The sequence below is a fragment of the Haemaphysalis longicornis genome, unplaced genomic scaffold (genome assembly GCF_048455015.1).
Source record: "Haemaphysalis longicornis isolate Haplotype H1 unplaced genomic scaffold, Haemaphysalis longicornis Haplotype H1 scaffold_2, whole genome shotgun sequence".
Classification (NCBI taxonomy): domain Eukaryota; kingdom Metazoa; phylum Arthropoda; class Arachnida; order Ixodida; family Ixodidae; genus Haemaphysalis; species Haemaphysalis longicornis.
Window position 1 is genome coordinate 251,103,143 of NW_027526295.1, and position 26,479 is coordinate 251,129,621.

General features: G+C 44.8%; 1 protein-coding gene across 1 annotated transcript; it reads right to left on the bottom strand.

Annotated features, from left to right (window-relative positions):
• Positions 1-2,708: 2,708 nt before the first annotated feature.
• Positions 2,709-25,415, bottom strand: LOC144170378 (perilipin-5-like). The gene is made up of 5 exons (XM_077700147.1): positions 25,174-25,415; positions 16,996-17,504; positions 6,997-7,308; positions 4,528-4,773; positions 2,709-3,603 (listed from the first exon to the last, which is right to left on the bottom strand). Exons 2-5 carry the CDS (start codon positions 17,497-17,499, stop codon positions 3,493-3,495), a joined length of 1,173 nt encoding a protein of 390 aa, XP_077556273.1. The 5' UTR covers positions 17,500-17,504; positions 25,174-25,415; the 3' UTR covers positions 2,709-3,492.
• Between the last annotated feature and the right edge of the window lie 1,064 nt (positions 25,416-26,479).

Consider the following 26,479-nt stretch of genomic DNA (forward strand, 5'->3'; position numbering starts at 1 on the left):
CGCACCAACACCAAAAATTGAATCAATCCAGAACAGAGGGGCCAGTTTTATTTCACGCAATTACAAGTACCCGTTAAGTGTAACAGGAATCTTATTTGATTAAATCTTGAAGACGATCACGGAACCTCCGACGAGCCCTTAAATAACCGGTGCAACATTGCTCTTTCATGCTTTTTTTACAAATATGTTTACGGTGCACCACACTCAATACCGCATCTTGATGTCCCGATTAACATTTCACGTAGGGTAAATAATCGACATACTTTTTCCCGCCAGTATGGTGAAACAGGTGCTTTAAACTTATCTGCACTTCCTTTGGCCATCAGGCTTTAGAGCAACCTTCCTGATAACGTTGCCGCCGAATCCAAGCACGTCGTATTGCGTGATCGTCTTCAAGCTCACTTTTTCTCGTAATATGTTTCTGAACTGTTATTCACTGTTTTATGTAAATTTTGTGTAACCAAATTTTTTGCGTTTGAAGTGTCTCTTTGCTATTGCGTGCAATAGGTTGAATTTGCGGGATGTTGTTCTCTCTTAGCGCACGATAAAGTAATTGTTGTTCTTGTCCTTTACGTTCGTCTAGATAAGTATTTGCGGTGGATTTCTTGTTTCATTTTTCTGAACTGTCTTTGTTTGTGCCCTATACAATTCTTGTTAATTTTTCACTCTTACTTGTAACCGCCCTTACTGAATTATTAAATAAATAAATAAATAAATAAATAAATAAATAAATAAATAAATAAATAAATAAATAAATAAATAAATGAAACTTTATTGACACAAGGAATAAATAAATAAATAAATAAATAAATAAATAAATAAATAAAAAAATAAATAAATAAATAAATAAATAAATAAATAAATAAATAAATAAATAAATAAATAAATAAATAAATAAATAAATAAATAAATAAATAAATAAATAAATAAATAAATAAATAAATAAATAAATAAATAAATAAATAAATATAGTCTGCTTCAAATATGCCCAGGGTTTACTTTGCGGTAAACAAGGCTATCGCAAACTGGCTGATTCATCGAATGAATGTCGTTCCTTCCAAGCATGTCCTATGTGCGACTACTATTGTTATTAGTGACTGTTCAACTTAAACAGCGCTTACAAGAAAAAAGCAGACACGCACCAACTACGCACCAACTATATAGCCCGCCTCAGTCCTTTTTTTCCGTTATTAGAGACTTTCTGGGAAATTTCGAAGGAAAAAAGAAAGAAAATGGTGGGACACTTCTGCTTTCGTTTTAGATAGGGCAGATTCGGGTTTATTGCACATACACGAACGGAAACACAGGGCTTCGTAAGGGTGGCCCTGCCGCAATAAAGAGCAGGTTAGGGCTCGCGGTCAGGGACCTTTCACTTCCGCAAACACTGCAAATTCCGGTCGGTAAAATTTGTTTTGCCTTTAAGCTTGCGTTTGTTTTTAAGTTGTCGTTGACGCAAAGCATATTCGGTGAACAGACACGAAAACGCGGGCGCCACGAAGAATGACGCCGGAAGGTGCATTGCTGGCTACCGCTGTAGAATGAAACATAAGGGCCGGACCTTGGCGGCCAGGGAGTCCCTTTTATGCCGACATCAAAGGAGCGGGGAAAATGCTTCTGGGCTCAATTATGCGGTTCTGCGGTTGTTATAATTCTCGCTTTGCAGGAAAACGTTCATTTATACACTCTTTTGCCTTTGTTGCGCTTCTCTGCAGCTTTAACCAGAATAATTGAAGCGCGAACTTTCTAAAAGAAAAAAAAAAGGTTTCTTTCTCTCTTTTTTTTTTTTTTGTATTGACTCAGCTAAAAAGTTTTCCATGTTTGACCATGCAGCATGAGTCTCCGCTTTCAAAACAAGCCCATTGTGTCTGTTGAATGCCCGACCTCTTTTTTTCCCCGCCCCAGTCCCGTACACCCCTTTTATGTATTTTCGACCTCGTTTTTGGTGGCGTTCTTCTGGTTTTTGAGTACTTAAAACTTAACGCCGTCTTTCGTATTTAAACTTGTGCTGTTGCGACCGGGAAGCGACAATGGCTCTTGCGGTGGTAGCGTGACTGGCGAGCTTCTGGCGGGCGAGAGTTTCTTCCGTCTGGATGATAAGGGAGGGGTCAGAGGCAAACTTGGAACTGTTTAATCAATGACGATATCAAGAGCATAGCAACTCTTAGACAAACAAACAACTCTTAGACATAGACAAACAGGCTTGAGACGAAGATTTCAACGTGAGTGCTCAAACCGGCAGCAAAAGAGCTCTCGAGCTCTGTCCAAAGCGTACCGGATCAATAATGCCAACGTCTGCAGTTTTCGCAGGCCCGAACTCAACTATCAAGAGTTCGTAGGCGGAACAAGCAAATTTAAACTGCAGTCAAGTAAAAGTACGCAACACAACTTCCAGCTCCGGCCGTCCCAGGAGAGCGGTTGTTACCCCGCACAGAGCCGCGTGCATGCGCAGGTCTCCAGCCAAACGGCCCTTTCACCTGTCCCAACAAACCGAGACATGGCTTCGCTGCAGCTTCTGCGCTTTGGCTTCTGCCTCTTTGTGCCTCTTGTTTGGGGTTGTGAATGCGAAAATTGGCGGCAGTAAAGAAAGGACATACTAGTTGATTCTAACAGTTGTCAAACCAGCGCTAGCTGCTACTGCCAAGCGCAAGATGCAGTTATATGGTGGTGATGCAATCCCCAACTTCCGGCGCTCGTGCGTGTGTTGTGCATTTAGAGAGAGAGAGAGAGAGAGAGAGAGAGAGAGAGAGAGAGAGAGAGAGAGAGAGAGAGAGAGAGAGAGAGAGAGAGAGAGAGAGAGAGAGAGAGAGAGAGAGAGAAGGCATCTCCTTGCGGCGTTGAACATTGGCATTTGTACGTCTTGAACAGCATAGAAGGTACATAAAGACAATACATTTCGACTTATTCTCGCCTGTTTCTTCCAAAACAAAAAAACATCGTGAGTCCCAATCCCACTGTTTTCAATGTAAATACGAATACAATCGGTTGCATTGCTGTTCGCCAGATATGTTCTTTAAATACACGTGGCTCTAAAACATAAAACAAGGGTTTTATTAAGCCATTACCGGATACACGGGTGGAATTAGATGCGGCTGCAGCCACTCAGGACCACACAGCAAGAAACGTCATGGTCGAGTGTGTTTCGGCGAGTTTTCAAATAGAGCAAGCATATTAATAACTTTCTCTCCGAAAATCATGCTTTATACTTTCCTTACCCAAACGCAACGAAAGGTGAATTAAATACATGCGTAAAATCTCAACCGGAATTGAAAGTGCAAGTCGCAATAAAGATGAAATTTTGAACTAGATCTGAGAATTCTAACTCAGCTGTCAATTTCAACTTTCTGGGAAGTCGTCTTCATAGCTTTCTGGCACAATTTTTTCTTGCGAATTTTTTTAGGGTGTACTTATTAATGCACTTCTCACCAGACACGAACAGGTTAATTCACGTAACACATAACAAGCGTATAATTTGAAAGCAAGGCTCTCCACTCGTTATTCCTCGGAATCCGTTGAGCTGTAGTCTTCCTCGTCCTCATCGTCGTCTTCGTCGTTGGTGACCTTGTTTCCTTCCTGAGTTGGCTTTTGTGCAATAGGCAGTGGTGGCTAAAAAACAAGAGTGCAAAATCAATTTAATGCACCAGATTAAGGCACGATCAGAAGATCACCTTTCAAGTACGCCAAACATACAGGCTATCAGCAGGTATCAGCAGCAGGCTATCCGACAAACCCGTTCCGCTCCTTCTGCCGCCTCACTACTGCTTCTTCTGTTCTACTTAAAAAGAATTTCACGAGGTATCCCTCTCAAACCCCAAGCCTGCTCCAGATCTTTAAAATATGAATGAGATGCCCGGAAAATACCGGGAAAATATCCTCTTCAGAAGTTAATTTTCAATTTGGTGGTGCCGTGACGTACGTTCGTCTGCACGTATGAAAAATGATGACTGCTTGTAGCCTAACATGCACTATATTCTTTTATTAAATATAGCTCTGACGGTTCTCTAAACTGATTATAACGATTTCGAGTGCTATTTTTATGGCTGTTCTTCATAATTAGTTTTCGGTGATTATAAATGGCTTTTTTGGTGTCAGACAATAGCCAGGCTACGCTACTGCTTTCGGCATGCGCATTTGTTACAGGCGTACGGTCCAGTGATGAAACCAGAGCATGCCTTATACAACTCAGTGCCCACCGAAATTCCAAATACGCTTATTGAGCATGCGTTTATGTGATTCACACGGCTGTTCATTTCTACACAACCACCCTGTTATTCTTTTTTTTTTTTTGCGCCCGCATTGCCTTTTTAGTTTCGTGTTTCGTGTAGGAGTCAATGTGATCTGAACTGCCTGCACGGAAATGGTCCACCTACTGTGTTAGATGCGCCCACTCTTGAGCTCTGTTTACCACGGCGTGCAAGATATTCCCATGAACAAAACATCGCTTCCTTCTTATTATTTCGGATTGCTATCATTCTAGACCCCGCCTTTGTCTAACCCGTTTCGATTTTTGTTTGCCGGGAAGTCACGTACCAGGTGACTGAGCAACGCTTGGAGTGTTTGGCGCAGGCGGTCAGTGAGGTAGGCAAGCTGGGCGTAGGCCCTGGCAACAGATTCGTTGGCGAGGTGACCGATTGGTGCGAGCCGCTTGTTCAGTTCGGGCGAAATCTTGGCGTACGTCTCCTGGATACCTCGGGCCAGTTTCGAGTGCTCGGTGATGACGGAGACCACCTGGTGGACGGCGTTTTCGGACACGAGCAGGACTTTGCCGGGCAAGGCCTGTGGTCGGCGAACAGTGCAGCATATGAGGAAACACGGACGCATGGCGGGTAGTCCCGAGAGCAATTTTTCTTTCTTACGGGCTCACACCACATGTAAAACAAAGTATTCAGAGATTTACCTATCATGACCAAGTTGTTTCATTTGTGCCTTCAAATTAGTTGCGCCAAGCTGTGATTTAATCAGGCACATTCACCATTAATTGGGGAAAGGATCGTCTTCCAAACCAGCGGCCATGAACAATGTGTGGCCTAATTGTTCATGTACAGTGAAGCTCAGTTACGCACATGGTTATGAGCAGCATTCGCGTCGGCTTTATGAAAACCGTTGATTTCGTTTCCTTTTTTATACATATAATACTACGTTTTCGTTTGCACGTCGTTTTCGATTTGTGTATACGTTACGGGTTTTTTTGCCAGATATGTGGTTCAACAATGTTTTATACATGCAGCTAAAACATTCCTTGCCCCATTAAATTACTCTGGCGGTAGCCGCAGAACAAAACGCTAACATGAAAAGAGGACACTGTAGGACAATGACAATTCCCGTGTTTTCCTCTATTCGCGCTAGCGTCTAATTTTTTGCGGTAGGCAGGTACCCTATCTTTTTCCAGCCTTTGTTCTGCTGTTGCGTGCTTCATGCGGCCACGGGTTTTCTCTCTATTAATATTAAACCCTCGTCCCGCGCACCGTTTCATTTTTTCCTCCTGCCAGCACACTACGATAGGCTGACGCGATACCGCCGTAACTGTCCGGGGAGGTTTTATCCTCATCAACTTATTCTATACATTAGAGAGTACATGACACAAAATAATACGCGAGTCATGTCCTGCACCTCCTCCACTGTAAAACTCCGAAACAAGAGGTCTCGGCGATGCGCCCATCCTAAACAAGTTATTTCCCTTGCTGTGATGACCTTGTTTCGCAGAAAACACCCTGCCCACGTTCGCAGCGGCTGTAGAGTCACGCACCACAATTCTGGCAAATCCAACCTAAACGAAATGGCAAGTTTATTCCAATAGTAGTTATAGGGCACTTGCTGCGTCGGGCAACACATGGTTATCAGCGGCAGCCCTTAAAGGGACCCTGCAACACTCTTTGAGCGGTGCAACTAAACCTGCGCGACGTTTAGATTACACTGCCAGGAAGACCTAAGCAAAATATTACCCGTGCACGTGAAGTGGTGAGCCCGCAAATCGCCGTGAAAGACGTGGAAAAACCAACCGCGCTGTATTCAGTTCTCCTCATTATGCACCCCTGGCATGACCTAAACGACGTCATTGAGGCCATGGCTGTCCGATCGGCTGTCACTGGTCAACTTCGCGGCTAAGTTCTCCCATTTCCGCCGTCGTCAGCGCTGTGTATGAACCTCTTCTATGCCTAAACCTGTAGGCACAGTATTGCCGTTTCTTTTGTGTGTTGAGTGCACGCGCAGTTCGAGTGATGAGCTAAATACTCCCCTTTCAACGGGACCACTCGGCAACAAATGTTTATTGCTTCAAAAATGCCCTACCAGCCCGAGCACGCTTTTTTTTTTGTGGCACCAGACCATACATAGGCCCCTCCACGTTGCGGAGAAAAAGAGAAAATTCCTCGGACTGTGATATATCGAAAGCCGCAGAAGAGAACGCCGCGAGCCACCCCCATCTCCGCGAGAGAGCGCGCAGCTTTCGTCGCATTGTCTGCGGTCGAGTTGAGAGGGAACGATTATGGGCGATTTCTCATTGCGCGTAGTTTCGGTGATAGTGAACGGATTTTCATAATTCTTGCGTCAGGAGATTGCTGGGACAGTAGACTTTACCCCAAAACCCATTCCTAGTAGTCGATGGAAAGTGTTGCAGGGTCCCTTTAACGCTTACAGATCCGCGAATGAGAAAACACACATTCAGGCGCAGTGCGTCGTTTTTGGATGCTCATTAACAGTGGTCTGCAATAACTAAATAAAGACGTTTTAGTCATTCACCTTGGACAACCAGAGCCACGGTGGTTGGCATAAGTTACGGAATGAGCCATCCCGCTCTTGCCTTAAACCTGTTTGCTGCTCCCTCCGGTCGGTTTTTCTGAGGGAACCTTTTTTGTGCACCACGGCGAGAAGAAAACAGGCTCCAAAGCAGCTAAAAGCCGCTGGAAATGCAAGGAACCGACGTGACTAGTTTACTGTCATACCACCTCGTAAAGCTCATTAAGCTACCCCGACTGGGTAAACGTCGTCCAAGCCGTGTACCTTGGGTGTCTCTGGGTGCGGGTCGTTGAGCAGGGCTTTGAGCCAGCTGGCGTCTGAGTGCAGTTCGTCGAGGATGTCTTTGAGGCTCTTGCTGCTGTCCAGTAGGCCGTCCTTCATCTTGACCAGCACACCCAGGGCCTGCTGAAGCTGTTCGGCGACGCGTGAGGCACGCTCTTGGAACCGCTGGTACTGCTGCTGTCCCTTGAGTGAACCGAACTGGCGGGCCTTCTGCATGATGCTCGCCACCCGCCGGGAGAGGTCAGCCCCCTCGTACTTAATCTGCTCCGTTGACACGCCCAAAGAGGCCAGCTCCTGAATCGACATAAGAGACGTGTGTCACCATCGCTCTACAAAATTCGGGCCCTCAGTAAAGTGCTTAACTCGTTGCCGCTGATATTTCGTTAAGGCGAAAGCCTTAAGCGCCCAATTCTGTGAAAAGCCGACGTTATTGTTGTTCGCAGGCGCGCGGAGCCCTTGTTCTGGGAAGGCTGTGATGTTTCTTACTTGTCTGCTTGACGAATTCCTTCCCTCCAACAGACGATAAAATAAAAGCTAACGAGAGGATGCAATAGTACAATTGTGCAGTAAAGGAGTCTGATCATTGTAACCAGGCTTTCGACGTCAAAACCCGTAGGCTTAAGTGCGCAAGGAATTTTTTAATCTACACTTTCTTGTGTCCACGTTTTGAAAACTCTCGCCTGCCCCCCGTGAATGCAATTGATGTTAATGTGAGTTCTATTGTCAACTTAACCATAAATCTGCAAAAGTCTTCTTTTAGAGGCATTATTAGAAGTAAGGCCACATTTTTTAACTGTTACGTCATCTACTTATCTACTCATTGCAACGCTTCTCTTATGGCAAATGATTGGAGGGCGGGGAAGGGTGGGTATACAATCCAGAAAGTGGTTGACAGACACTCTCCACTTATACACAGACAAATGGTATCGATTAGTGTGCCATCTGAATTAAAGCAACATTTCATCGACTCACACTTTGCTACATCTCGCGAGACTGTCTGCTTTCTTACCACTGCCACCATTGTTTTGGAAAAAAATGCTTTTTTTTTTTTTCAAAATGGGGCTTTTGACGCCCACAAATTATTTGTTTTGCGCTGTCGAATCGGGGCTCTTGGTAGATGGCATTTTTGTAGATATTACTAATGCCTTCAACGCTGTGTCACATTAATCCCGCCTTTATAAACTAGATAAAGTTAGCGTCGATCCTGAAGTCTAAGCTTGGATCAAGTGCTCTTTATCTAACCCATTACAGTTTGTCTAGTTTAGCTGATATGTTTTCTACCCTGTTTCTGAAGGATCTGGTGTACCCAAGAAAATTGTCTTGGGTCCTATATTATTTTTGGGATATAATTAACTACTCCATTGCGTTTTTTTCCAGTGATAGCGGGCTTTAGTGTGCTATTGCTAGCTCTTACGACACTAACGGTGTCCATGGGAAGCCTAATGGAAGAGGATGCGGATCCACTGATGCAACCGTTCTCTGCCGTCTCTGGCTTGGAGTCGCTTTCACAAACGCTTACTCCCATTTGATTGGAATGGCAGACAGTGAGGCGTGTAAAGTCTGTTCTATGCGAGTTCTATGCGAGTGTCCACGTTTTTCATCGGCAAGAAGGCAACTCTCCTCAACCTTGCGGAAGCTGGATTCTCTGCGGCCGTTCTCTGAGGAGAAAAGTTTGGGCCAATGGCTTTATATGTCATCAACGCCCAAAGCGACAAAAGCGCTTTCGTACTTCCTAAAAACAACGAACTTGCACAGAAGACTGTAGCACGAAAGACTACTCTCTATGAAGTCAGTGAACGTTATCGTCTATAGTGTCGTAACGCTAGTCACACCTGTTTACACTCTGTAGTTACCTTCCCCTTCTTTTACTGTTTTCATCTTTTTTTCCCGTTGTTCCCCTTCACCACGTGTAGGATAGCAAACTTGGCCACAGCCTGGTTGACATTCCTGCCTTTCCGTTACCTTTATTCCTTTCTTCCTTTTTAACGGCTTCCAAAAACTGATCTAAACACGATTTTATTGTGGTGAAATTACTAGATAATGAACTATAATCCCAATTAATGATGAGATTTTAATGACATAAATAAGGTGGCCTATCCCGAGCTTGGCTTGCTACTCCATATGGGAATGTAGCAGCGAAAATGCGTAAATCACGCCAGCCCACGAACATCCCACAAAAACGCACGCATATACAGCATATACGCAGCATATACGCAATATTTACCATTTACCCGGCAAAATTGGTGTGATCCGTATCCCTTCGTCTAATTACGCCTGCTGTGCTTCTTGCGAACAAGAAGAAAATACAGTGCAAGTGCGGATCTTCCGGATCTATGCGTTCCAGCTGTGAGCTTTTCATTAGCGTTGGAGTTCGTTTCATTTCCACCGCACAGTCCGCCATACCGTGCATTAAAAGCCTTGAGCATGTTTTATTCGACGCAAGCTTAAGATCTCCTTCTACTTATTTTTTCTTCTTCTCCATTACTTTTTTTTCACTATGTAACCTAGAGAACCCGCAAATCAAACCTGAAAACGAAAAAAAAAAAAAGAAAAGAAGCTAATAAGTTGCCGTGCACGCGTGCGTGTAGCGTACTTAGAAAAGAGCATTCTGAATGCAAAGTCTTCTCATTAAATCGAAAGTGCTTGTGTAAGCGCCGGGACGGAGAAAAGACACTGCACGTACGCGATGTCGCTAGAGCCATGTCATGAATAAACTTAAGCCGCGGCTCCGCCAGCGCCTGCCGCCGAAAAGTATTTAACTTCACGTGTACTGCACCACACGTGCCTTCTCATGCAAACAACGGTGATCCCGGCGGAATTTGTACCGAGCGCGCCGACAAAATACCTCGCCGCGTGACTAATTCCGGCGGATTCGCAGAAATTAACAACAGCTACAAAAAAAAAATACCGGAACTAAGGAGCCCGTAGACAGAGGTACACCACGTTTTAGTAGGAATGCGAGCTTGAGTGCACACTTATGCCGTGCATCAATGAACCAGCCCACCACACAGACTTCTTTCGGACAAAGAAGAGGGCGGGAGGGTGTACTTCAGCCGCGGCGCGGTGCGCCGCTTGGAGAGAACGCTGGGAAACGCTGAGACGCCCGCGCGGGCTGCCGGACTACAAAATTGAGTTATCTCCCCGGCTAGTACCTATTAGATTGTGGACACAAAGTTGCTTAGGCTCTCGTACGCGCTGGCACCAGTTGTATGCTCACTTTTTGGCATACGACGTCCGGACCATAGCCAAAACTCTAGTTTGACGGTAATTTTTTATGCTCTCGTGGTTTCCTTAACCCAAAACTTTTGTTGTGGTTTTCGCCTTTTATTTGATGACCAGTAGCAGCGTGCGCTCTACCTCGGAAATAGGTACAGGCGCAATCAAAAGTAAACGAAGCCCGGGTACGTGTAACTTCAAAGTAACTTCTCTCATATGCGGCTGTCAGCATTATTAGCGAGTGGGGGAGGATTTTATCGCAGATAGACTTTCGTCGAAAGTCACTTAAAGGCTGCGCGGTTAAACACATGGCGGAGAAATTCTAGTAAATTCTCCGAACCATGCTCCGTTTACTTTTGACTGCACCTGTCCGTGCACGTCAGACTTTCGAGAGCAACCCCCGCCCCATTGGACGAATGCGCAACGATTTTCGCAGCTCACAATCCTATGAAGCGGCTTGTAGCGCAAACGCCAGGTGCACACTGGCGTCCCAACAGTCATCACATTTATAAACAATGACGTCATGTGGTTTGTAGGCCCAACAAAACTGCGTGAAGCGGCGCCGTTTCTTTCGTATGCGGCTTACGATATACGTGTCCGCTCAGTAGTCGCAACACGGCATTACGTGCCATTTACGCATTCTATTCTGCATATATCCGTCCCGTAAGCCTGCGTGGTTTCCCGTTAAGCAGGTGTAGAGTGTGCGTGATAGGTGAAACGCCCCTCAGTTCGATGCACTTTGGCGAACAAAGGTTCCCATCTTGCACAATGCGCGGAAGGCACGTACGTTCGCGGGTCGATCAGATAAAGGGAAAAGAGGAAACCACAACGTTGTTAGCCTCGTAATGTAGTATGGCTAACAAGTTGCAGCTTCCAGTATCTATTCTCTTTTCCTATGTTCGGTCCTACTTTTGCCATTCTGGGAGCTTCTTAGAAAACTGCTTGCCTTTGTGTCTTCACAATGCCCTCTTTTATGCATCGGTTATCTTATTGGCTGATTATTGAGCTCTTGTCTCTAAATTAGACATATAAAAAGAAGTCCGGTCTTTGTATCCTTCGCGATTAACTTTGCCGTTATGTGGAACGCAATGCGGACAGAAATAACGCGTGATTTTACAGATGTAAGTAGCTTATTTTAACAAAGATGTACGAGTTCCGCTGCCGCAAATACAACACGTAATTTGAATAATGCAAGCGACATATATTAACACCTGCGTAAGGGCCATTCCGTCAGCGCACGCGAGAGGAAGCTCCCCCAATTTTATGGTCAGTATGAACGAAATGCTCCGCTTAGCCGTTAGAATATATTTGCAAACTATGGTCAAGCCACCACCTTGTGAGTCGCTTTTAAGCCCAAAATCCAATGGCCGTACGCAATGAAAACGTGCTTTTTTCTTGGTGTTTTCCTGATCTTCCGCTCGATCGTTGGACGGGCTAACTCCCGCGGAAAAGTTTTGTTGCTTGCGATGGATTGTGAACACGTATATCACTTCTTGCTGCGGAATAAGCTCCTCAGGCCGAGTTCAGACTGTTGCCGGAACTGTCGTAATAACATTAAAGAATGACGTCATTCCACGTCTCAGCCAACCGAACTGCGTGACACGCCGTTTTTTTACGTCCATAGATCACGATATGGCTTTTGCGTAGGCGGGCTGAACATAGCCTCACTGTTGCATAACTAATAATACGCGCAACTGTATGTAGATCTGGTGTTAGCACTCATGGGATTCCACATAAGACTGACGTTCCCTCCAATTCTCACAGTCCTTTTAGGACCTAGCTGCGCATGAACGAGATAGGTATAGAGCTTTTTCCTTACTCCTTGTTTTACTTTTTCTTTCAGGGCGGCGGGGAGCACGTAGAACTCGGCAGCAAACACCAGTGCTAATATCAATCTCAATAAATCGTGGAAGAATGACTGCTCGTAGATGGAGCAACTTTGGGCTTCCCGCGAACTTTCTGTGTGTTTGGAGTCCGGAACGCTAGCAGCCCCGACGTCTGAGCGTGCGGGAAGTGTTGATTGATGTTCGTTGCAACTAGGCAAGCGGTGGGCATAGCCGTACGTGGTGGAAATACGTGACCGAGGAGTTCCGGCTGTCTGGGGTCCCTTACAGATCGCCATATGATCTCCTGTCAGGCTTGGCTAGCTCACTATGCGCTAACCTTGTTATGCGTGGAAGCGGTTTCGGAGAAATTGGGAACTCATTGTTCTCACATCAGCCTGGGCAAAACGAACACGTCGAAGTTTTCACGCACACCACTCAAGCTCACTAGCCGGTAGTGTAGGCAGTTTTTAATGAAGTGTCCAAATGAAAACCGCGGGAAGTAGTCGAAAATGTGAAAGTATCGCTTTAAAAACTGTCAAGTATCCGATATTACTTTAGTATAAAGTTATCCCGGGGACTTCGAGGTTAGTTTATAGTTATCACTGTCAAAAAAAATTTATCGAGCGCCAATATTCCGCGGAGTCTTATGAATTAATACTTAGGACACTTCCACACAGACCAATGATACTTTGTTAGCCGAACATTACGTTAAAGGGGAAAATACTAAGATCCGTTGGTAGAGCCTATCGATTACCGTTATGTTACGATGTCAAAACGGCATTGCATTAAAGTTCTTTCTCTTATTGTTTGTTATTAATGCGCGGCATTTTTTGCCGACTGCCCGGAGAGCCAGGACCGTGTAATGCCGTGCATTTCCACAAAAATGCAGATATCGTGGAAGTTCCACCTGTAATCACTAAAATGGCGCTAATGGTGATAACTGGTTGTACGAAATTGTTAAAAACTAAAAAATAAGTAAAATATAAATCATTGCGGAAAATGGAGAAACGTGTAACGTCCTGCATTTCCACAGTAATAAAGATTTCGCGAAAGTTCCACCTGTAATCGTTATAATAGCGTAACCGGGGATAATTCGTCGGGCATAACTTAGAAGAACCCCACAATTTGGGTGGAAAAAACTCCCGCTCAAGACAAGCGGCATATGAACGCTACGCATTAGCAGATAATTCTGAATTTCTGCAGAATTTTTTCTGCTACCCGTACATTACGTTAAGGGGAAAATGTTAAGATCTTTTCGCGAAGAACTAGTGATTCCTATTACGTTACAACGTCAGGACAACATGTCATTAAAGTTCTCTCTCTCTCTCTCTTTCTCTCCCTCTCTCTCTCTCCGCACGCGCACACACACACACACCCGCACGCACGCACGCACGCACGCACACTACAGCAGTATCAACACAATCGCTGGCTGTGGAATTGTGCTTGTGAAAAAAATTAACACAAATGTATCCCCCAAACTACAAAAGCGTTGAGTTCTATGCGATCAACACGCTTCCAGATCAGCGTTATTCTCTGTTTCTTGCACCTAAACCAGAAACGGAACCACATGGCCAGAAAATGAATGGAGAGCACCTGCGTGACAGCGGACGATGATATCTGTTATTGATTTTGTCGCCTGGCTATCTCTCGCAAACGTTTCAAACAAAACGGTTCTTACAGGCATGCACACTGGGAAAATTTGAACTGCATGTGATACACTGATGTTAAATGCGGATACAAACACTGCTGTACCAAATTTTAACCAATCAAAGTGTTTACAAATGTTTCAAATGTCACTGAGCGTAATAGTTTGTGAAATACTCAATCAATATGTAAAGGCAAAAAAGGGAGTTTTAAAGGAATGTCAATGATTATGAGCAGGTGAATTGAACGAAACCAATCTATTCCACCTTATTTTTAATATTTATTGTAACTTTGGACAAAAGTCGAGTATAAATACTTATTTTGCTAATCCTCAAGCTAACATTTTCATGTATCACATCATGGCATTTTGGTCCATAAATAAAGAAATCTTTTTCACAGTCTGTTTAGCGAAGCATTTCCAATTAAAAAAAAAAAGCAGTACACGAAACAGGGTTCAATGAAAGCTGAATAATGTAATATATGATGTTCGCAGAGCTCAATTCTCGGACCTTTACTACTTAATATCGAATATAATCGATATTGTAAACATTCCGCTGATTTATTTTTCTGTGCTGTAGGAAGCTTCTCTCTCGGGTTCCGGTCCTATACTGATTTGCTGAAAGAGCATGCTAATCGTTGACGCAAACAGTCACATATGTAACAACTAAACTACAATAAGTTTACTCAATACTCGACTTCTAACTTTTATACCTACACGCTCTGATACGAAATTCAATTGTTTAAACTCTGATACTGTGCATCCATACGCCTGTACGTGCTTCTTAGCAATTTTAACAGCAAGGTCGGACCGAACATGACGAGTACGCAAGCTTAGATAAATCCTGGTGTAGTCGAACCTTGTTATAACGAACCCTGATATAGCGAATTACCGGATATAGCGAACTAAATACAATATTTGGTTGGTCAACGCTCACTTCAGTGACACTTATTCTTTTTATAACGAAACCGAAACCGCGAGAACCACGCGCGATACCGACTATAACGAAGAAATGTATGGTTCGCGCAAGGCTCGAAACTCGAAAGCTAGCTTAAAAAAGCAAAAAGAAGGAAATTACAAGATTCCAGTTTGTAAAATTGTAGCCGAAAAGGACCTTTCGTGCTAGACACTGTGGAAAACTTAATCCTGTAGTTCTGCGAAAAGAAGCCGCCAGACGAAGATCACATCCTTCATCACATAAATTAGAACGGAGCCCTATTTTGTAAAGCAACTTTGTGGTTTGGTAATTTCATGTTGTCACGTTCCGGTATATTTAGTTTGAAATGCCACAAAGAGACCAAGGCCTAGAATAATGCGTTTTAGTAGCTAGGAGTTTTTCGCGAGCCAGATTTCTGACTTGTTAGAGCCGAACGTTACCTCTACTTTTACAACGAATGTCGGATATAATGAACAAATTTACTGCCCCGTCACTACTTCGTTAAAACGAAGTTCAACCTTACAGCTTTTTCGTGTACCGACCACAAAGGCCCCTGCCTTTGCCAGTGGACGAATGTTTATAGGTAAAGAAATCTAAATAGCCAGAATAATCTTAATACACCAATTTTCTCACACCTTATGCCTGCTTCGAACACACCCGAACTAACGGTTTGCAAGTTACGCGATTAATACGTTAATTTCATTTTTAACTACACGCGTTGAACTTCCACTTTCTTTTCTCCCTTTCACCTTACGTGGCTTTGATGCGCACGGTTTTTAAATGTTAAACTCGACCTCCTCTCCCGAACCAAGTTTAGAGTCGAGTGGGACAGGTTCCCATCAGATCGCAAAACACACTGAAAGAAAGCGGAGACGAGGAAGTTAGCGCGCGCGCTAACTTGCGCTAGATCAGCTAACTTACAGAAGAACCGACAATTAGGCGAGTGTGTACTGATTTATGCGGACTAACAGCGTGCAAAGACGAAAGGCAAAGGGAAGGAAGGCGACGGGACGAGCTAACTTAATTTTTCATAGCTACGGATATTAGGAGGAGCAAATAATGATCATTGCTTAGCTTTCCGCTCAGCTTTTAGCCGCGAAGGACTTAACAGGCTATAAAACAGACAGGGGAACGAGTTGGGAGGGGGAGAGTGATGCATGTTAAGGGGGAGGCTTTGCATAAGAGACGACGGCTTAATCCCACTGAGGCAGCGTAATTGATGGCTTCTGCGCTAACTATAAGGCGCCTGTAAGGCGTTGTAAAGCCTCCGCTCCACTTCGCCGTGGGCGATTCCTCGACAGACTGATTAACAGCGCTCCGTCCTCTTTTCCGTTGAGTCTGGCGATAAAGGCGGCGCGGTTCCGGGAGTGTTTTCGAAGTCTCCACACAAGCGACTGCACGGAGGCTATCGGTCAAAGGCGTTTATCAAGAACGGAGCATGTTTTCACGCGCTCTCCGCATGGTAGTGCTAGAAGTGGTGGCTTGTACGCTCGCGCTGTCGTCTGAAGACCTTAAGAATGCTGCAAGCCTGCCTTGCTCTAGCGGCTGCTTAGATATATAGTTTTGCTGGCCCGTCTATAGAAGAAACAATAAATATAAAGACGAGTGCCTAAACTTGCTCGAGTGTTTTATTGTTCTGGACAAATGAAGCGTGCTTGAAAATAAAATAGAATTAGGTTTCTTACAGGGTCGCGGGCAGCTCCTTTTCCAGAAAGCCTAAGCCTTCAATTCCATAAAAACATCCCCAAATTAGTGGTGAGCGAGCGGCTGCATGAATATATCTAATCTTGTTTTGTTTACAGGTATATAAAATAGCCAATAAATATAAAAATGAATGCCAAATCTTATTATAATTGTTGCAATGTTGAGGAAGAATTTCCACTGGCGGAAATAAAACAGATGTCAAGTAATTTATGTGTATGGGACCTTCTCCATAAGGAAAATGCTAGGGCCCCTTAGTGATTAGGAAAAGAAAAGCAGCGAAGAAGTTTTCGAGACAGATTAGGTAATTTTGTCCAGGCTGTTAACTTTTTATTTGGCACATACCGCTGTACCACACCAGCAGAGGAGGGCAAATATTTGAGCTATTTGAAACTCACCTAAAAAAATATCATCTAACTGAGTACTGCTTGCGCCTTCTTTTGCAGCGTTACTCGCACAAAAAGTAGGACGTAGGTCTGTGTGGTACGCAGTAAAATAAGGCATAATAATTATTGACGTAACATACCAGGGGCATGTTTCTTTTTTGTGCCCCTGTCTTCTTGCGCTAGTAATTATATACTCGCATTCCGAAAGAGTGAAATGCGCCAACGAAGCAGCGCTTGCTACAACAACATCCACCTTCAACGTGCGCATCCCACCTTGTCCAGGATGTCCTCAGTGGCGGTCAGGGCATTGAGGGCCTGCGTGCGGGCCTGCTGGCTCCACGCCTGGTACGCGCCGGCCAGAGCCTCCCTGGGGTGTCCCATCGCGTGGACCGCCTGGGAGGCGAGGCTGACGCCGTAGTCGCGCGCGGACTCGTACTTCTTGAGTCCGTACGTGGCCGCGTCGTGGATGATGGCTTGCGGCGAGTTCTGCTTGACGGCCGGGTAGCTCTGCTCGATGCGGTCCAGCCCCTTGCATGCCAGGCTGTCCACGTAGCTGATGGGGCGGGCCAGCTTCTCGAGCAGCGGCCGGGAATGGCCCACGGCGTAGGCGGCCGACTTCTCAGCCGTGCTCAGAGTGTAGCCCAGCAGGCCGTTGATGTCCTTGACGTGGTTGTACGACTGCTTAGCCGTGTCCAGTGCGCTCACAACTACCGGGAGGCTCGTCACGCGGTCCACGAAGTGGCTCAGGATCACCGGCTGGCTCGTCGTCTCCGGCATGTCTGCTGCGATTGGAGTGGACAAGATGTTTGTAGGCGACGTTTTCGGCGTAGCTTAAGGGGATGACGTGGGAAAAGAAATTTATGTTGAAGATGGGAAAAAAGGGGCGACAGAAACACGGCTAGCGCTCGGACTGGCTTCAGCCAACGGGGACCCAAAGGCATGGCAAATTATGGGAGTACCGGAACCCGACGAAAATGCGGGGACAACATTCGCGGCCCTTCTCGTTTTCACTGAAACTCTCTGGTAATACATCGAAAAGCGTTACTGCATTATCGTTGTCCGTATCCAGAGGCTATCACATATAGATGCATATTGATACCTGGACTTGTCGGAACTGCGGAGAATACTGAGGTGGACATAGTGACAGCAGAATAACATCCTCTGTCGGCACCAACACGATCGCCGTTTGCATCAGCCGATGCAAAGAGACTTGAGGACTGTTTATGCAAGAAACTTACTCGCCAGGCGCGCATGGAGATTAACTTGTAGCAAAGTTACGGCACCGCGCCAATTTTGACTTCCGCGTTAAAACATGTATTGGCGTGGATAGGAAAACCTAGGGTCTCATTCATTGACTTTGAAGGGTGTCTGCACTGGGAGTTTTTGCACCACATTCGTCATCACCCTCGCATTGCTGCGCGACTGATTCTTTTCGGGAAAAGATTTCGGGCCTACTAATCGGATGAGCTTGGTACTAGCTAGAAATTCAGCGCTTTCGTTCCCCTTTTCAGCCTCACCACAATAACAGACGTGTGGAAAAGACGCCAGTACTTGAAATACGTATCAAGCTCATTGTCTAAACGCGGCTATAAAATGTGTCTCCTTCTAGTGCCCTTACTGATAATGTTAATCTTCTCGACCACACAATTCCTTGGAAGGCATCGCGTGACACACTTGAGTTTGCCATCCTGATACTGCCGCGCAGCAAAATCGACACGTTTCGGGACATTTATTCCCTCTTCTGTATCCACATCGAAGCAAACAACGTGGAACATTCGCTACCATGACTTTGCTATACCTGAAAATTCAGAAACGTCCTTACGATATCCAGAGATGCTTTATAAACGAGGAAAAAAATATGAAATAAATTCATGCGGATTGTATGCGCCGAAACACACCAGGGTTCGAGGCACGCCGTATAGTGCTGGGCTTCGAATTTATTTTGGCCATCTTGGGGCCTTTAACGGGGGCTAAATTCTTGACAGGCCGGCGTTTTCGTTTTTCGTCACCATGCGAAAAACAGCCGCCGTGTGCAGGATCAAACTCGAATCCTTTGGCCAAAATAATAAAATATTGAACCTAGGAACAAGAAGATAACACGAAAACTGTTCGTGGAGATTTTGTTTAGAGAGCACAATTAATTATTGGTTTCGGCATCTCTTAGTTATTGCAATGGCTGTGTTGTTAGCAAACTACTGAAAACAATGTATTTTGGGTACTTTCTGTCCCAATCTCCGTATTTTACTATAAGGACTATAATGACCTGTCATACTTCTGAAGTTCTTGCCCGCCTCCGCACTTCGCCATTCCCTTCACTGTGCCTTAATGTGTTTATGTAGTTACCCCACGCTAGAATAACTCATTGTAGAAAACAACCTAGCGTAATGTACGCCAGGAAAAGCTACTAAACAAGACAAACTTTGAAAAAGCAAAGTATAATTATTTTTTGCTATTATGCACCCACTGACTGATGAAAAAACAAATTACAAACGAGAGCACGTAAAAATCTCTCCTCAGAAAGATATAACACAAATTCCGCTAGAAATGAAAAGGGAGCATTGATCTAATCAATGCCTGAAATACTGCCACATCCTTTTTTTTTTTTTACACAGTCCAAACTTCGAATCAAAACACAGGGTGTCGTGCACTAGGCGTTACACGCGGCTTTACAGCTGTACAAGAGACTTAAGGATGGACCGCAGAAGAAACGGCGAAGAGTTCCGTTCTGTCAGCACCACAAATTAAGACGTTGATTAAAAAATGTAAGGTAACCTCGCAAAAAAAAAGGCCTTGCTTTTCCTTATTTTTAACGCGGAGCTGTTGTCGACATTTTTCGTAACCCTGCTGTGGGTCTTGCGTCACGCAGATGAACGAGCAGGTTACCACGCCCGCCGGCGCCGATACCACTACGCCATCTATCGGTGGGTCTGGGAACCATTTTCTGTGAGGCCTCCGGCGGGCTGCGAGACCCACCGATAGACGGCGCAGTTATTTCGCAGGGACGGGCTCCCCTCCCAACCACTAGGGGAGGGAGTGGGAAGGGGGCCTCCCACCGCTGACGTTTAGTAGCCGATTCCTTTGCTCGAACCGCAGAATTTGCGCTGCGACGGCGCTGCCGTTCTCTAGCTAGCGCCTGTTGACGTTTGAACCGACACAAGAGAACCACAACTCCACTGTTTCAGCAGGTATCGCACTGGATGGAACTGGGTTTGATTTTTTTGCCTGAGTTAATCAGTTCATAGAAACGGTGACAGCTCTTGTGCGTACGCCACGCTGCAAATATCAAAGCTGGCGTAATTAGCAAAATAGGAATGCAATCTGTCAGCAAAGCGTCAGCATGAAATGTGGATCACGGTACATCTGCAAGGTGATTAGGAGAGATACGGGAGAAGGATTCAATATAAGTGTCAGATTCCCAGTACTGTGTGATTGAAACTTTGCGACCCTGCTTTTTTATCTCTACTCGCCGGGGTGACTCATTTTTGATGCGGTAGTTTCTATGCCGGATCCGGCATTTTTTGTGTAATATTGTGATAAGCGATACCGGGGATAATTATTTAGAGAAACTTCTCAAAGAAACGGTTGGCATGATTACAAATATAAGTGAAAAAAGCCAAGGGTACATGAATGGGATCAGTTTAAAGGGCAAGGTATAGATAATTAATTCATAGAGGGAAAAAGAAACAAACTCAGCACTCAATGGTGACAGCATCAGGTGCTTTTTTTAGACTTTGCTTAATCTACCATGTTTTGTCCTTCCCAGCAAATAGCCTTCGAGCTTTCATGACCGTTTCTTGGAATCTTTTGGCGATGCCGCCAGAGCAAAACAGAAGAACGCTACATTTACTTCTGTTTTGAAACTATTTGTAAGAAACAATGTTAACTAATCACTTTTGCTCTATAATATTATGGAACAGGTAAGCACCCATTACGTTCTTGGGAATAAGAAAGCCTTAGTATAAAATTCTGGAAGACATTTGCTGGTTTGTGTGAGCCGGTGAAGTTTGTCGAACAAGTGCCGTTAGACGGCAGCGTTCACTTTATGCCCGATACTTTTCTGGTACCTACAGTGGCACACGTCCAGGGGTGTGCACGTGTCCTCTCATTATCATCGTCATCATTTCATCTTTGCGACGTGTTCCTTCTCTGTCGGTTACTATGATTGAGAGGCTTGGAGGGTCGCCCTTGCTAGTCCTGCATACACGCAGTTATCGGGAAGGGACTTCTTTACCCACTTCTTCAATTATCACGCTCATATCTCCCCTGTATTACTGGGTACATGTCTCTCACACGCGATTCTCAGCCCAAGACCACCACAAATTCACAAGTTGCACCTTTGGTCAGCTAGGGTCCTTGGCCTGCGGTGGTCGAGGGGCTTCGTGACCGGCTTGCGTTCCGGAGGACGCTGGTTCAAATCACACTTAAAACGTAATTTAGTTTTCGAACTCAATTAGTTACCTTTTTTAGCCCCCTAAGAAATGTGGTTTTTCTAATGGGGACGAAAAGCAAAAACGCCCGTGTGTACGAGATTTAAGCACACGTTAAAGATCCCCAGGTGGTCAAAATATAAATACGGAGCCCTCCCCTACGGCGCGCCACATCGCCTGCGTTGCGTCGGCGCGTAAACCCTACAATCAATAAATCAATCAATCAAGAAATGTGGTGTCATTGCGATCATTCAATCAACTTTTGTTATTTTTTTAGCAGTATGCCATCTTGTGTACGACCGGTGGTTCACCTCTTGTACCTTGGAAATTCGCTCTGCGCTGGGGCATCTCGCAATGTAAGCATGATGTTCTGAAATGCGCAATTTTATGGACATTGCGGTCATTCGAAGAATATTTGTTAGCGGCATGGCTTGGTCACTCCAGTCCACTTGGGTAACGCCACTACTGGATTGCCGTAGAGTGTGCCCCATTATCTCCTGCAATCACTTTTGTGAACATTGTTCTGTTCCTTCGCTATCAGATTATACGATGAGCTTTAGCGGTGGCGCAAAAGAAATCTCACCAGTATTTGGAATCATCTAACAGCACCAGACTTGAAAGGACGTTTATTCCTTCCTTGATGCCCGGGGAGGGAGGCTTCAGCGTGACCAGCCACACGTTTTATTTTTTTAAGTGCGAATGCACTTCTTAAGCGACCCTGAATCACGCGTCCACCGCCGTCCGTCCATCCGCACCACATACCCACTCAGGGCGATTGGCCAAGAAGAGTTCCTAATTTCTTTAGCACATACCCACTTAGGGCGATTGGCCAAGAAGAGTTCTTTCGCATCACCCGTGCATTCGCACTTCCCCATGCTCCCCTTCGGGGAAATGCGGGTGAATTTTTTTACAAATACAGCAGTTTCTGACGCCCCCTTGAAACCTCCCTCGCTGGTTTACCGTGATAAACTCATGTGGATGCATTACAAACAATTATTCCGCTGTTTTATTTTTAATCTTAACGTTATATTGTAATTAAGATGTAATGACTATTTTTCGGTATAAGTCGCAACCCAGCCGCTAAATCAACTCTTTTTCGAAGCTAATTGTGCTGACTACATTCTCTGGTGCACCAGATTTAAAGATCGCTGCTATCGTACCCTACCTTTAGTAGCTAGAAGATTGCCTGACTACCACTGTTTCATGCACACGTTAAAGCCTTTTCCTGCAGACAGATTGCTTTATTCCAAAACTTTTCATGTTCCGAACATGAAAAGTTTACGACTACGACCCCCCCTCCAACAACAACAGCAAGAAAAAAAAACAGCGCAAGACAGCAAGTTCTATATTTTCCTGAGAAGACCGAGTGTGCTTTTTTAGGTTATTGTTACTAGGAATGGAAGTGGCCTTTTCGAACATGTGTTTTTTTTTTCACATAAAACACACGCAAAAGATGCCAACATTGGCGTCTCTTCATGCCGACGCCAAAAGCAATTTCTTTGCGTTGTTATATTATGGCACCTGTCGCATTTTTACGACCTTGTTTTTTACTCCTCATACTTTACTTTAACTGCATAAATGACCTCAATACTTTATTAGCGCAGGTTTATTATTTTAAAATTTTCATCGCTGTAATATGTACTGCGGTGTATATATTGAGATGCTTAGAGCTTTGATGTTGTCGGTCGTTACTGCCACGTAACGGTTTGCTGGGCCTCGTCAAGCTGCTATTGCAGCTTTTAGCTCAGAAACTGGGCACAAATTTATGGTAAATAATAAATACAAGATTGGGAAGTGGGCGGTGTTTGTAGCATAATTTTTTTCCCTGCAGCTTTCTTGCAACAACCGCAGAACCCAGCCCCCTCCGCTCAAATGCCACTGTTGTAGGGGTAATTTATGTGGTAAGCACCACTAAGTAAATATCTAAAATTGTAGCACGGGGAGCGGGTATGGCAGCCGGCTGCATTACGACTTTTAAAAGAGAGGTAAGCGAAGTAAATCTGCTAGTGCTCCATCACCATCGGGCCGACAGTTGAGGGCCGTTGAGGACAGAATTGTTTTTTCTCCACCCGTAAGTGCTACAATACACGGTGGCCAAACCTTCAGCCAGTGTTTTCTTTTTTGTTTTCTTTTAGCACTGTTTAGTGTTTTTGAGTATGCGCGAACGCACTCGGGACAGAATTCAGCCCCTGTACCACCAATTACATTGTTCCCCGTGAAGCATTAGGAGCACCTTTTCCTGAAACGATTATTTTACGTAGCATATTTAAGTAATAATATGTACTGGTACATAATTATTTGGTTTTTGAGCATTTTACCACATGTATTCTGCTGTAGTATGACCTAGTACGCAAGCTATACAGAAAAAAGAAACAGACCCCCCCTCCCCCCTTTTCTTTGCCTACTCGAGCAGAGGAACGGGCAAAAAAAAAGGAGGGGTGCATATCCTCCAATCTATGACCTTCTTAATTAGTACAGCTAATCCTGCTGTGCATATTACACCCTCCTCCTGTTTATGTATTACAGAATCAGTCACCTCAGATTGGGCCCCATGAAAAGCTCACTCTCAATCTTTGTACCATGCTGAAGCAGCCACTCGTATTTCTGTCTGTTCGTACAACCTAAAAAGTGAGCTTAGCACACAATTAAAAAAAAATGAGTGGCAAGATCTCATCACCTCCCTGTTCCTTACTAGTCTTTCTCTGCAATTTTATTTACAATATTGGTTACAACACGTCGCCGACTTACAACTGTGGTTTATCAAGAAGTTTTCTTGCTCTTTCTTGATATTTGAAACACAATAGTACAACGCGATGGTAATGTACAATTTAAAAACCCCTACACAGTTCGAAAATTCAGTAAAATCAGACATTATGTACATAATAATATCAATTTTTTAACATGAGAGTACGATTTGTGTACTGAGACATTTATTGATTTACGTGGATGCACCTGAGTGCGTGTTGGTTTCTTATACGTTTATCTCTAATTTTTTCGCAAATGATCCCATGTTTATGAAATTTTATCATGATCAAATTTAGGACATCTGCTCGGCAAATCTTGTTGAGAGCGGAAAGTAGGTTCCCTACGTTTATTTTTAGTTCCGTATTTACAGTTAATTTTATCTTAGAAGTACGTATCATTACAGAGAAGAAATGATGACGACGCGCGAGCGCAAATTCCTTAAACCGCTTATACAGTTCACCACGGGCAACACAACTCGCACATTTAAATCCCAATGTTAGGGAATGCTTCTCTGAAATGCAAACGCAAATACAAAGAAAATGTAACATCAACGGTTCGTGCCGGGAGATAACTGACATGCAAAGCGAACATTCCAGCTTTAAATGCGGCGTTCATTGAGCACTCCCAATCTTAAAGTACCAAGCACGAATTAATTGTCCCGCGCAAATACAATGAACTCTTATGATCTATCGGAGCCCCTAGTGAGTTAAGCAAAATTACATCGAACTAAACTTAGTTTCACCACTTTGGTAACAAAAGAAACATGTGTTTCCCGTAGAAATTGCGTACCCTACCAAAATCCCAAGGCAAACTCCAAGAACTGTACGATATGATATACCCAACCATACAGAGAAAAAAAGAAATTTGTTCCGATTAGGTCCGACAGTTGTCTACTTCACACAGCATCCCAAAATGAGGATCATTTGTCGTTAAAATCATTTGCGCGATCACGATCTTTTCTATTAAGCGCTTGAGCAGGCACAATTTTCAAATTTGGCATCATCCCAGAACGAACGAGACAAATAAACGTAGTGTAAACACACTATTTCTAATGAAGTGCCGTTGTCGGTTCATTGTTGCGACTCTGCTGGACAATAGACCAAAACTGCAGGAGCACTAAATTGAGATAAAACCTGCCCTTAAATAATAATTTAAAATTTTGTTGCGCTTGCCTCCGCACATTTAAATAATTTACTCTCTCGCTCTTACTTCCTGTATAGTATTGTTCCCTGCATAAGCTGGCACTCTGCACAGGGGCTGCCCGCAGGCTCACACTTACTGTAGTATTCCAAGCACGCCCAGTCACAGCAGAAGCTCTCTGTGAGAGGAGAACAGGGGAAGCAACTTGTGCGCCGCTATCAGCGAACCGCTACACTTTTATGAAGTCTGGCCCACGCTCCGCCCACCACGACACAGACGACGCTCTCGTCAGCTTGGAAACACTGTCGAGGCGGCTTGCACTGCAGCCGCACCGGAGTCTCTATCGTGCGAACTCGAGCGCTAGTTGCTCCCCGTCCTCCCCGGCGCCGAATTGGATGCCGCGTGGACAACTTTGTCCTTGCGTTTCGTTATCATGCTTCGTCCGCGCATATTTGCGTTTATTTTATTCTCGGCGTCAGCTCCGCTCTTGCTTCTTCGTCTAGGGACAGATAGAGAGAAATGAAGACGACAAAATGGCGATAAAAGGCTTCTCCGAGAGCTAGCCACGATAAGTCGAGTGGACGACCTTATCTCGGCCCGGAATAACTCCACGACGCTGAAGTGTTTTGGGCCTCTCGGTATCTGCACGGGAGAGGGTACCGCAGCTCCTATTAGCTCCGAAACGCGTCTTTCCCTTTACGCCAAGCTAAATAAAGATGCAAGGAACGTGCAGCGGCAGGCGTAGGCCTTCCTTCCCGCTGAGTCTGCGTGCGTGCGGTGTTAGCTGTGTCGCACACTCACGATGATGAACGGGAAGCGTATGGAGAGCGCCACACCGTCCCAACCTCATCGGGCACTCGTTATCTCGCATTGTTTGTAAATGTGCGCGTCGAGGCTCCAGCCGACACAGCGGGTCCCGCAGGCCCAACATTACGACGTCCCAGCAGCACCGTATATAATGACTGCCTGCATGGTTGCGACAACGCACGGTGGGCGCTGAACGCGATGATTGAATTCTTTCGAAGCAGTTGCGTGTCTGGATTACTACTGTGCGGCAGTTGCCCTTTTGAGTGCTAGCATACCCGTCTAGTCGATCACCTTGATGGAAGTGGCTGGAACCAGCGCGCGCCGAGATCGAGTTACACCAAACGTGTGTGGCGTACGGGGGTTGCCGGAACTACGCAGGATGTGTGCTATTTCGTAGACTGGGCAGGGAATTTCCAGCATCTTCGAACAAGTGCTGTCGCTATTGCAGGAACTATTATGTATTACGAACTTCTTAATGTTTAGCATGTGTCTGTTTGTGTGTCTACAAATATTGTATCCTTGCACGAGGTATCTACAGTGTAATGATGATCTGATAATAATTTTTACCTTCTCTATTGCATAAATTTTTCATTACTGTTTTGTAAGTGTCCACGATTTGTAATTGCTCATAGAGGGTT